Consider the following 13,772-nt stretch of genomic DNA (forward strand, 5'->3'; position numbering starts at 1 on the left):
CCATTTCAACTCAGCATCTTGCTCTCATGCCCACCCTTGGCCTGTTGCAATGCTCCAGCGAAGCGCAATGCAAACTGGAAAAGCGGCACCTCACCTTCCAAATAAGCAAATTACAGCCCTCAGGACTGAATATGGAGTTCAACAACTTCGACTGTGATCTTTTGCCTCCATTTTTTCCTTTTGTTTACATTTTTCTTTGCAAAATCCTTTCTCCCCCAGCAAGCCATTTATTTTTTTCTTACCTTTTGCTACATCTTTGTTGTAATCTCTCCTTGCTCCCACTAATCACTATTCCACCCCCTCTTATACAATGAGGAGATGCTGGTAAGAAGTCTTACAACACCAGGTTAAAGTCCAACAGATTTGTTACGAATCACTAGCTTTCGGAGCACTGCTCCTTCCTCAGTTGATTCACCGGAGGAAGGAGCAGTGCTCCGAAAACTAGTGATTCAAAACAAACCTGTTGGACTTGAACCTGGTGTTGTAAGACTTCTTAATCTTATATGACATTATCTCCTGAAAAAAGATCACCTGGACTCAAAATCTTAACCTAATCAGTACCCTAGAGATACTGCCAAGCTGCTGAGTTATTCCAGCTTTTTCTATTTTTCGTCCAAGATTACAGTATCTGCAGTATTTTGCTTTTTTACCATTCAATATCATAACTTTGCCCCTTTAGCTCTTTTCAGCAATGCATAGAAATCAATTCATATACACGTGCGTATTAAAAATCAGAAGTTGCATGGTCCTGAATGAGGTTCAGATGGAAGGTCTCCAGAAGTGGTTAAAGCAAATTACTGCTAGAATCTGAAACAAAAGCAGGAAATACTGGGCAATCTCAACAGGTCTGACAGCATCTGTGGAGAGAGATGGGAGCTAACGTGAAGTAGATCGCTGTTGCCTTGTATCCCAATGAAATCAGCTCCAAATCCCTAACCTGTGCGCGTCTATCAACACCACCCTCCCACCACCCAGCAGTTTGAGTCCACCCTCGAAGAGGCGCCAAACCAGTTTTGAAGGTTGCCACAAGACAGGTTGCAAAGCTTTGCTGTGGATTCTGGTAACAAGGCCACTGTACCATTTTACAGGGAGTTTTTTGTGTGTTTTTTTAAATTTTGCTTTCGTTTTGATGGCGGAGGCAGCGAGGGATAATTCGCAACCGAATCGGCCTTTCCTTTGCAAGCAGGCCGCTGCGAACCGGACGCTCGATTTCTCGGTGGTAGCGGTGCTGCCGGCGGGCGGGAGCGGGGAGAGAATGGGATCGGCGACTCCGAAGCAATTCTGCCAACTCCTGCAGAGGCCGCTCATCAGCATCACACTGGAGAGATTCGAGAGGTGAGCGAGTTAGAACGCTGCCCGGAGATCACACGACGTTCCACTCGCTGCTGACGTCACAATACCTCCGGGCAAAAAACCTGTGAATGGAAACAATTTACATTTCTCTAGCACCTTTCACCATCCCCCCCTTTCCCGGCGTCCCAAAACATTACACAGTTATTCAAAGAATTTTGCAGCACAGTTGCAGCTGCCGTACAGCTTGACTCATACTGAATCTATTGGAGTCTGAGTTGCTAACTTTTGCTCGGGCATTGCTGGAGGTTACATTTATGATTGCCAGCTCTGGCTGGACATATCTCTGGAGGTGTCACCACATTACTTATGTCATCCACCTCTAGGTTCTTGCCATTAGCCGGCAAGGCAATCAGAAACCAAGCAGGCTCCCCATTATCTGATTAGACGATTCTTGACCCCGTGTCTAACGTTTTTATAACAAACAAAACTGTTAAAATCAAAACATAATTTATAACGCTTGATGATTTATTCCCAGGGATACTCACAGCAGTGACCTGGAAATTAATAATAATAACTTTTTATTGTCACAAGTATGAAGTTACTGTGAAAAGCCCCTAGTCTCCACATTCCGGCGCCTGAATTGTTAGTTCTTAGAGATCCAGGAATGACAGCTCTAGGTTACATTGCAGTATTGTATAATACTTACAGCTATTCAGCCCAACAAGCCGATGTGGATATTTACATTCCACATGAACTTCTTTTCACCCTATTCATATATCCTTCTGTGGCTTTCTCCCTCATGTATTTATCCAGCTTCCCCTTAAATGCATCAATGATCATGTGGCATTTTCACCACAAGAAAACACATGTGATGACTGATGGCGGCATGAGAATTGTTGCCATGACTTCTACAAATACTATTGCATTTGCCTTGTAAAGGTTGGGTTCCCAGTAGTTGAATATCTTTGTTGATGGTTTGTAGCCATTGTGTGAGTAGTTCCAAAAACCAGGAAGCCACTGAGAGTAAGGGAAAGGGAAATCTAAGATGGCGGGGTTGTGGTGTGGGGGGGGGGGGGGGGGGGGGGGGGGGCGGTGGCGGTGAGAGAAAAGGAAACCAAAGTTGGAGAAACAATATGTCGAGGGAAACTCAGGTTAGGAGAAACTTCAACTCAATCAGTAACTAATGGTAACTCACTGAAATTGCACTGCTAATAGTTTACAGGTAACACTCAGAATTCCATTCTGACCAACATTAACTCATTGATAGATGATATGTAACCGGCATTAGTAAGGTGTAATGCCCTGAAATGTGACCTGTAACTCAAAATAAGCCTACGAACAGCTAAACTTCGCCATGGAACCATAGCTAGAAGATTCATAAACTGCACTGCAGGCCCGCCAGTTAATTCACTTTCAATAGGCCTATCACCTTAAACTCTTCTTGTATTCAGATTGTGTGTGAAGATGGCAACTCTGAACTGGAAATTCACTTGGAGCTGAACTGTAATTGAGACTCCGTGTGTTTCAACTGGCCATTACGGGCCAACCGGAAATAATCGAGAAATTACACAAAGGACATGTAGACTCTTTTTGGATTTGGATTTGTTTATTGTCACGTGTACCGAGGTACAGTGAAAGGTATTTTTCTGCGAGCAGCTCAGCAGATCATTAAGTACATGGAAAGAAAAGGGAACAAAAGAAAATACATAATAGGGCAACACAAGGTATACAATGTAACTACATAAGCACCGGCATTGGATGAAGCTTACAGGGGTGTAGTGTTAATGAGGTCAGTCCATAAGAGGGTCATTTAGGAGTCTGGTAACAGCGGGGAAGAAGCTGTTTTTGTGTCTGTTCATGCATGTTCTCAGATTTCTGTGTCTCTTGCTCTTTTGAGTCACCTCTCACAGAGATATCGCCCTAAACTTAGTCCAGCACCAAAAATTCTAAACCACTCCCAGGACTCAGTCTGAAGAAAGGAGATATTGCATAGAATAAAGAAATTACAGCACAGGAGGAAACTATTTGACTTGTATATTCCATTCCTCCTATGTTCTTTAACAGTCCTCTTAGAACATAGAATATACAGTGCAAAAGGAGGCCATTCGGCCCATCGGGTCTGCACTAACCCACTGAAGACCTCACTTCCACTCTATCCCCGTAATCCAATACCCCCTCCTAATCTTTTTTGGATACTTGGGGCAATTTAGCATGGTCAATCCACCTAACCTGCACGTCTTTGGATTGGGAGGAAACCGGAGCTCCTGGAAGAAACCCACGCAGACACGGTGAGAACGTGCAGACTCCGCACAGCCAGTGACCCAGCAGGGAATCGAACCTGGGACCCTGCGCTGTGAAGCCACAGTGCAAGCCACTTGTGCCACCGTGCTAAATTAAACTTTGGTCTCTACCTAAATACCACACATGGTGAAGAATTCCATCGTTTTGGAGTCCTCAGTTCAAAAACCTTTCCCCTTCATTATCATAATGAGAATCTTTGGTTTCTGCCTAGTTATCTATTTCCATATTTGCGGAAACAATCTTTTACTATTTACACTTAGGTTTCACTTCTCCCTTTTCTGCTGCTCCTCTGTTGATTACACTCCCACTCACCATGTGTATCACCAGGCTCTGTAAAAAATACAGGTTTCTATTAAAATGCTTAATATATACCTTTCACTTCAGTGGGAAAATACACTATCAGCAACTGTGCTTAGACAAACAAGACGTTCCTAAAATTGGGAGTTCCCTGCTGAGGCCTGAGAAAATGCCATTCGATAGCGCCCAGAACAACAGCACTAAACCCGACAAAACGGGACTCTTTTTTTTGTTAAATCGCAGCCATTAGGTCAGATGACCGAAAACCTGGTTGAAGAGGTAGGTGTTGAAGGGTGTTTCAAAGGAGCAAAGCGGGATAGAGAGGTGGAGATTTGCAGAAAGGGAATTCCAGATCCTGGGGCCTAGGCTGCTGATGGCACAGCCATCAGTGGTGGGACAATAGCATTGGGAATGCACAAGATGCCAGAATTAGAGGAGCGGAGATATCTTCAATTGTTGTGGGGATGGAAGATATTATAGAGTTAGGAGGGGGCAAGATCATGGAGGGATTTGAAAACAAGGAAGAAAATTTTAAAATCAAGATGTTGCTTTACTAGGAGCCTAAGTATGTCAGCCAGCACAGACTGATAGGGGAACAGATCTTGCAGCGAGTTAAGTCATGGATAGCAGAGGTTTTGATGACCTCAAGCTGATGGGGGGGATAAAATGTGGGAGGTCAGTCAGGAGTGTGTTACAGTCATCGGGTTCGGGTGTAATGAGAGCATAAACAAGAATTTCAGCAGCAAGTGAGCTGGGACAGGACAATGTTGGGTGATACTATGGAGTCTTAGTAATGGAACAAATATGACATTGGAAACTTATCATGGGATCAGATATGATATTAACGTTGCAAAAAGACTGCCTTAATCTCAGATTGTTGCCGTGGAGAGATGAAATCAGTAGCTAGAGAACAGCGTTTGGAGCAAGAATCAAAAACAACGGCTTAATTCAGTCTTTCTAATATTTAATTGGAGGAAATTTCTGCTTATCCAGTACTGGATGTTGGATTAACAGTCTGATAATTTAGGAGCAGTGGATGAGGCAAGACAGATGGAAGTTCACAAGAATGGAATGAAGGGCTTGTCGTTTGAGGAACGATTGAGGTCTCTGGGTCTGTATTTGTTGGAGTTTAGAAGGATGAGGGGGGATCTTATTGAAACTTACAGGATATTGCGAGGCCTGGATAGAGTGGACTTGGAGAGGATGTTTCCACTAGTAGGAAAAACTAGAACCAGAGGACATCACCTCAGACGAAAGTGACGATCCTTTAAAACAGAGATGAGAAGGAATTTCTTCAGGCAGAGGGTGGTGAATCTGTGGAATTCTTTGCCGCAGAAGGCTGTGGAGGCCAAATCACTGAGTGTCATTAGAGATAGATAGATAGTTTCTTGATTAATAAGGGGATGAGGAGTTATGGGGAGAAGGCAGGAGAATGGGGATGAGAAAAATATCAGTCATGATTGAATGGCGGAGCAGACTCGATTAGGCCGAGTGGCCTAATTCTGCTCCTATGTCGTATGGTCTTTTGCAGACAGGGCTGGGTTTTGTTAGCATACATATGAAAATCAATGCTGCGCCTTCAGATGATGCCACTGAGAGGCAGCATGTAGATGAGAAATAGGAATAGAAAATGCAAGCCCAAACAAAATAAATATCATAATTTATTGGTCTACATGGATAAATGTCTCAAGATAATTATGATTTTGAAGGAAGAACGTTTGATTTGTATAGAAAGAAAGGGAAGTATTTAATATAATGCCTTTTATGACATCCGGCCTTCTCAAAGTACTTTACAGCTAAAGAGGTACTTTTGACGTGTGGTCCTTCTTATAATCTAGGATAATCTTATGGACTAATGAAACAATGGCTGAATTCAACCTTTGATACATATGGCATGCAAGCTAAGATTAAATGAAAGATTTAAATGAAATGAAAGTTGATGGAAGGAACCAACTTCATCAATGACCATCCTTCCATCAAAAGATCTGAAGTGAGAATGTTCACTATGTTCAGCCCCATTCACGACTCTTCAGATACTGAAGCAGCCCATATTGTTATACTATTATAATGCAGTAAGACCTGGAGATAGTTCCAGGATTTTAACCCGGCAACAGTGAAGGAATGACAATATATTTCCAAGACAGGATGATGAATGGCTTGGAGGGAACCTCCAGGTTGTGGTGTTTTCTGCCCTTGTCCAACAAGAGAGAATTTCATCATTGCGCCATGACATTAAATGACATTATCCCCATTATCAACATCCTGGAAGTTACAATCTATGAGGCACACTTGCCTGGATGAGTGCAGGTCCAACAACACTCAAGAAGCTTCACACGATCCAGGACAAAGCAACCTGCTTGATTGGGATCTCATCCACAAACATTCGCTCCTCCAATTCCCCAAAATACGAATTCGTGACAAAGTTGCCAAATAGGCCACCCACCCTTAGACCTATTGAGGTCTTTAACTGTCCAATTAACTAGCAATGAAGGACTTCAATCCACCTCCTGGGCAGCTGATATATTTTACGTGCGACCCCTCCAAAAACACATCCCAGCAGGGGACATAAAATCCAGACCACAATGTATTTAATAAAACTTACAGCACAGAGACAGGTATTTGGCTCAGCTGGTGTCTTAACAGTGTTCATACTTCACACATGAGTGTCCTTGGAATCGCCGCACGGGGCCCACAGGGTAGGAATGCTTGTCTTCCCCATACTCCTTGTGGAGTATGTGCTCTCCTGCTAGGGGCGGGGTATCTCAATTACCGAGAGCAGTGTTTTTCAAACTTTTTTTCCTGGGAGCCACTTTTACCAACCAACCGTCCTTCGTGACCCACGACCACGGACCTTTGTGACCCACGCCAGCTGAACTTCGTGACCCATTCCACAGAACCTTGCGGCATACCATTTTTGCTTACCTTTAATGCAACAGATGAGCCTGCTTGGTCCTCACAATCTCACTTGCTTTTGTCATTCAATGTTACATTTTTGCTAAGGACTTCAGCTGATGATTTAAGTTCTCACTGCATCCTTTGAGAAAAAAATCAAGAGGTTTGTCCTCGAACACACCATGCATAGTCTTCAAATGTTTTGAAGTTTTGAGGGTTTTAAAATCTTGTTTGCCAGTACTTCCCTGTACATAACACACATGGGCTTTGCATTCTGATTTGCATTGGTACAATTATTAAAGCCATACCTCAAGAAATCATCTTTATATGGCTTTGTTCCTGATTTCAGCTTCTTCTTAGTGGGTTGTTCTTCAGGGGCCCTGGAGCTCACACCAGCACTGCTACGGGCTCTCCTGAAAAGCTCTCTCCAACAGATCCAGTTGTGATATCCTGGCCTGTTGGTGCCCCTGGTCCTCTCTTCCTTATGATAAAATGATCCATCTTTAGTTCTTCACACAGTCCTGTTGCTTGCTTGCTGGCAGCTATAAAATGGAGGAATTGCTCCTCCCTGATTTCACGCTCAAAGCATGGATCTTGTGACATCAGTCGAGCGCGTGACCTGCTCTCTGCCACCGCTTCTGGAGGGAAGAATACCGTGTTAAAAAACAACTTTGGTCCTGGGACAGTGTGATGAAGTCAGGGCTCTGGGCATTGGGCTGTGCACTGCCGGATCCATCTGAGGGCGTAGGCATGCGTGAGGGAGCCGGCATTCACAACCTAAAAGCTGGTCACGGCCGTTGGGAGCTTCTCATGCGATTGGGAACGCTGCAACCCATCGCTCCTTGACCCTCCTGACACCCAACGTGACCCACCTGTCGGTCGCTACCCTGAGTTTGAAAAACCCTGACCTAGAGCATATAAGGTCGGCCAATAAGGCACCGACCAGAGAAGTACCTGACAGGGGTCTGTTGCTCGTTATGCTTTTACTTAATTGCTCTGTTTTAATAACCTTTGCTCTAGAGTCACCAGGTATCTTTCTGATACCACCACGAGGTTCAAAGCCAAGTGCTGATCAATAACTCAATACACCAGTTAGTAAGTTTCAAATCAAAACACATTTATTATACACACGGTCAATCGCTACTCATGCATAAAACTCTACTTACTAGACTATCACTACAACTAAAGGCCTATACTTAGCTTTCAAATGGCCCACCAGGTCAGAGGAACAATGGCTTTTGTCTGGTTCTGAGTCTGCAGGTTTCAAGCTGGTATGGAATAGTAGCTAGGAGCGCCTATCTCGTAGTGTGCGTTGACTGCAGATTTACTTGGTTGGTGCAGCTGCTAGGCAGGTCTCTCCTTGTTGAGAGTCACGGTCAAGAGTTCTTTGAGAGCTGCCAAGAGAGCGAACTGAACTTGGGGATTCTACTTTATAGTCCCCAGGGGTTTTGCGCCCTTTTGGGTGGTCCCGGACCTGGTCCCAATTAATTGGACCATGTCCCAATCGGTTCTATCGATTTCTCCAATACTGGAGCTGTTCCCTGTTCGCTGGGCGGTTCCTATGTGTCTGTTGGCCTTCCTTTGTCCTTGCTCCTGCTGGCACCGGGGAGTCTGGTTTGGTCCCGATTGCTTCAATGTTTCTAATTGTTTCTGGGGATTGCTCATTAGTATGTAGATGGCTACTGGTTTCGGTTCTGTCTGGGTTCTGCAAGTCTTAATACACAGGAAACCTTGCACCTGCTTGTTTTCCTGTGGCTGGCCGATTTTCCCTGCATTCTTTGCGGGCATCCATTTTTGAATCGGGAAGTGGCCACCCCAGGTGGCTACAGGTCTACCAGGGAGTGCAACTGCACTGTTTGTGAATAAAGCTTTGTTCCTACTTTTACTCGGTTTGGACTCCCGTGTCCTTATTGAGCCCCTCCCATGTAAATTACTTCCCAGCCCATCATATCTGTTTGCCCTTCTCCCTTGTCAAACTTCACCGTAGATATGCCAGTGTAATTTATATCAACTACTCCACATGTTGAAACTTTCACTTTATCCCCATTTTTTATTGACAAGGAAGTCACCAAATTCTCTATGTGATCTGTTTTTGGCTATCGTAATATTTATTATTCTGGAATCTGTGATTACTGCAGCTGGTACTGACAATGTTCTTGAACACATGCAGCTATTATTAAATAATGAAATGGGACATTGCCCACAATTACAACAATTGCATAAATTGCCAAAAACAGCTTCTAATGAAACCGTTGGAAAGTCTTCACCAGTTATTACCAATAAAGTTATATTCCCAGCATCTAATTTGCAACAAAAATGTTTTCAAAGTAATTTCAGTTTATCCCAATGTATATTTAACACACTTAGCTGTGTGGCACACTCCAATTGTTGTGGCCCAATGCTTTGTGCATTTTATTGATAGATGCCTATCCTCCTTGAGTTTTTGTCAACTTTTATCTGTTATTTACTGAAACTCAGCACATACCTTTTTTGCTTCCTTGGTGATTTTTTATTTATCTTCAGGATATAAATGCGTGTCTCAACACCTTTTAAGACTCCTTTTCATTTACCTATTTTGGCATTAATTTCAACGTATTCATTCAGCAGTTTTCATTCAACTGGGCCCTGACCTATATTTTTGTATCTGCCTTGAATTATTGAATCAGTCTGGGCTTGTTAATTTACTGTTGAGACTTACTCAGGGAGCATTTTATCAGACTTAACTATTGGAGTTCAGGCTTGTTGTGCCTGTGAGGACAGACAGGGCCATGGTTTAACATCAATTGCTACACTGGAATGTCAGCACAGATTATGCATCCACATCTCTGGAGTTTAGGCTTGAAACTTGATTTCTGACTCAAAAGTAAAACTCCCAACGACTGAGCAAAGGCTGACACCTTTGAGATTTTTGCTGATGGGGAAAGTAAATCCGTAAAATTACTTCAGATGTAATTATGAAAATACTACAAGGGGTCACAGTGCCAAATCAGCGAACAGTAAATTTAGGATGGATAATGGATTCCTTTTTCATGCCAAGAGTGAGAGTAATCAATATATTTAATGAAATGCAGGTTACTGTCATTGATGCAAAAGCATTAAGATCAACGAAGAAGCAATTGTATGCTTCAATGGAATAACTTCATGGCCTTTTTGAATAGACTGAACTAAAAATCCTGTAACGTTAAAAGTGATCAAAAAGTGTTGGCACAAGGTCACCTGTGACGAGAAATGGAACTGGTTCACACTTAATGTACAGCAAATGTTGCAGTGAGATAGCAAGTCAGCTCACCAAACAAATTAGCGAAGTATCAATATCAGAAATTGCAAGCACTTGACACCTCTTGTGTAAGAAGCATTGTGCAATTGAGGAAGATATCAGAGAGCTTTAGCCGTCAATCAGGTAATATTGTCTCTGGGGCTCCAATGGGGTTATAATAATAATAATAAACGCCTATTGTCACAAGTAGGCTTCAATGAAGTTACTGTGAAAAGCCCCTAGTCGCCACATTCCAACGTCTGTTCGGGGAGGCCTGTATGGGAATTGAACCCGCGCTGCTGGCCTTGTTCTGCATTACAAGCCAGCTATTTAGCCCACTGTGCTAAACCAGCCCCAGGTTTTGACACCTCGAAGCCAAGAATTTACAATGTGAGGCATAGCTGCGAACCCTGCAATTCATTAAACTATTGAACCAACTGAACCCGAGGGCAAACATTTCTTGATTGACAGCTCTGGCTCTTAGACTTACATTTCTTTACTCAAGATAGGGGATTCAGGTGCTTGCAGTTTCTGCTGTTAATACCTTGACAATTGATCATTGTAGTAAAAATTAGTTTTGTTAAGAAAATGGAAAGTTATCAATGAATCACTTTTTAAAAAGTTTTTATGGACATCCTATAGTCATTTAAAAAAATTAATTTTACGGGATGTGGGTATCGTTGGCTAGATCAGCGCTTTTATTATCCATCCCTATCTGTTCTTGAGAAGTTGGTGGTGAACTGCTTTCTTGAACCGTTGCCGTCCTGAGGTATAGGTACACCCACAGCGCTGTTAGGGAGGGAGGTCCAGGATTTTGACCCAGCGACAGTGAAGGAAAGGCAATATATTTCAAAATCAGGCTGGTGAGTAGCTTGGAGGAGAACTTCCAGGTGGTGTTGTTCCCAGATATCTGCTGCTCTTGTCCTTCTAGATGGTAGTGGTCGTGGGTTTGGAAGGTGCCTTGGTGAGGTCCTGCAATGCATCTTGTAGATGGTACACGTGACTGTCATTGTTCGTCAGTGGTGAAGGAGTGAATATTTGGGGAAGGGGTAGCAGTCAAGTTGGCTGCTTTGTCCTGGGTGGTGTAGAGTTTCTTGAGTGTTGTTGGAGCTGTATTCAACTAGCAGGTGGATAGCATTCCATCACACTCCTGACTTGTGCCTTCTAGATGGTGAACAGGCTTTGAAGAGTCAGTTGGCTAGTTACTCATCACAGGATTCCTATCCTTTGACCAGCTCTCTTGGCACAGTATTTATATTGCTACTCCAGTTCAGCTTCTGGTCAATGGTAACCCAGGATATTGATGGCGGGGGATTCAGTGATGGTAATGCCAGTGAATGTCAAGGGGTGATAGTTAGATCGTCTCTTGGTGGAGATAGTCATTGCCACAAAGGTTGCTGAACATTGTGCAGTCGTCCGCAAACATCTCCACTTCTGACCTTATGATGGAAGGAAGATCATTGATGAAACAAAGGAAGATGGTTGGGCCTAGGACACTCCTCTGAGGAACTCTTTCATTAATGTCCTGGAGCTGAGATGATTGACCTCCAAATACCACAACCATCTTCCTTGGTGCCAGGTAAGACTCCAACCCGCAGAGTTTTTCCTCGAATTCCCATTGGCTCCAGTTTAGTGAGTGGGGCATATGCCGAGTCATGAGATTGCAGATAGTGGTTGAATACAATCCTGCTGCTGCTGATGACCCACAGTGCCTCATGGATGCCCAGTCTTGCGTTGCTAGATTTGTTCGAAGTCTGTCCCATTTAGCACAGTGGTAATGCCACACAACACGATGGACGGGACCGTCAATGTGACAACGAGATTTTGTCTGCACAGGACTGTGCGATAGGACTACCGATACTGTCATGGACAGGTGGGTCTGCTGCAGGCAGATTGGTGAAGACAAAGTCAAATATTGTTGGTTCCCTCAGCACCTACTGCAGTCCCAGTCTAGCAGCTAGGACCTTTAGGACCCGGGCAGTTTGGTCTGTGGTGGTACTACCAAGCCAGTCTTGGTGATGGACATTGAAGTCCCCACCCAGAGCATATTCTGCGCCCTTGCCACCCTTAGTGCTTCCTCCAAGTGGTGTTCAATATGCAGGAGTATTGATTCATCAGTTGATGGTGGCTGGTACGTAATCAGTAGGAGGTTTCCTTGCCCATGTTTAACCTGAAGCCTTCATGGGGTCCAGAGTCAATAGAATAGAATAGAATAGAATTTACAGTGCAGAAGGAGGCCATTCGGCCCATCGCGTCTGCATCGGCCCTTGGAAAGAGCACCCTACCTCCACCCCATAACGCAGTAACCCCACCGAAGCTTTTTGGACATTAAGGGAAATTTAGCATGACCAATCCACCTAACCTGCATATCTTTGGACCGTGGGAGGAAACTGGAGTACCCGGAGGAAGCCCATGCAGACACAGGCAGATTCCGCACCGACAGTGACCCAAGCTGGGAATCGAACCTGCGACCCTGGAACTGTGAAGCAACAGTGCTAACCACTGTGCTACCGTGCCGGCCACTAATGTTGAGGACTTCCAGGGAAATTCCCTCCTGACTGTATACCACTGTGCCACCACCTCTGCTTGATCTGTGCTGCCGGTGAGACTGTGAGTATGACTATGTCAGGCTGTTGCTTTTTTTTTAATAAACTATTTTATTGAGGTATTTTTGGCATAGAAAACATTGGCATTGTATAGTACCGCACAAAAGGAAAAGCAAATAACCCATAGTGAAAACCACGACTGCATTGTCGCAAGGACCTGCCGAAACCACCCCCTACTCTACACTACCCTAGCCCCCGCCCCCCCCCCAGCCCCATCCCACGGCTGACGATTAATTCTCTGCGAAGAAGTCATTGAATGGCTGCCACCTCCAGAGAACCCCGTTAATGAACCTCACAAGGCAAACTGAATGTTTAATAGACCGAGAAAGCCTGCCATGTCTGATAGCCAGGCTTCGGTCTTTGGGGGCTTTGAGTCCCTCCATGCCAGCAGTATTCGTCGCCGGGCTACCAGGGAAGCAAAGGCCAAGACGTCGGCCTCCTTCTCCTCCTGGACTCCCGGGTCCTCCGACACCCCAAAGATTGCCACCTCAGGACTCATTACCACCCCAGTTTTCAAATCCCGGGACATAATGTCCGCGAATCCCTGCCAGTACCCCCTGAGTCTAGGGCACGACCAGAACATGTGCACGTGATTAGCCGGCCAACCGGCGCATCTGGCACACTTGTCCTCCAACCTGACGAATTTACTCATCCGGGCCACCGTCATGTGGGCCCGGTGCATGACCTTAAACTGGATCAGCCTGAGCCTGGCACATGTTGCGGTTGTGTTTACTCTACCCAGAGCTTCTGCCCAAAAACAGTCCTCCATCTCCCCCCCCGAGCTCCTCCTCCCACTTAAGCTTCAAGTCCTCAGTCTGTGTATCCTCTGCTCCCATTAGTTCTCTATAGATATCTGGGACTCTACCCTCACCTACCTCTCCCTAGAAACTACCCTGTCCTGCCTCCCCTTTCGCGGGAGGCGTGGGAAGGACGGCACCAGTCTGCGCACAAAATCCCGCACCTTTAGGTATCTAATGTCATTCCTTCCCGCCAGCCCAAACTTCTCCTCCAACGCCCTCATGCTTGGAAAGCTCCTTTCCAGGAACAGATCACCCACCCTTGCAACCCCCGCCCTCCGCCACAGTTGATACCCACCGTCCATGATCCCTGGGGCAAATCGGTGATTG

The 13,772-nt window shown here is 44.8% G+C and overlaps 1 protein-coding gene across 3 annotated transcripts in view; it reads left to right on the forward strand.

Annotated features, from left to right (window-relative positions):
- Window positions 1-522: 522 nt before the first annotated feature.
- The window catches only part of crppa (CDP-L-ribitol pyrophosphorylase A), a 436,282-nt gene continuing 423,032 nt past the window's right edge, over window positions 523-13,772 (forward strand). For 2 of the 3 annotated variants that reach the window (XM_038797477.1, XM_038797478.1), the window contains exon 1: window positions 524-1,335. In XM_038797477.1, coding sequence (XP_038653405.1) covers window positions 1,130-1,335 — 206 coding nt within the window. In that variant the 5' untranslated portion in view covers window positions 524-1,129. Of the gene's footprint in view, window positions 1,336-13,772 lie in introns of all 3 variants that reach the window. The other variant, XM_038797476.1, reaches the window with a different exon arrangement.

The sequence above is a fragment of the Scyliorhinus canicula genome, chromosome 5 (genome assembly GCF_902713615.1).
Source record: "Scyliorhinus canicula chromosome 5, sScyCan1.1, whole genome shotgun sequence".
Classification (NCBI taxonomy): Eukaryota; Metazoa; Chordata; class Chondrichthyes; order Carcharhiniformes; family Scyliorhinidae; genus Scyliorhinus; species Scyliorhinus canicula.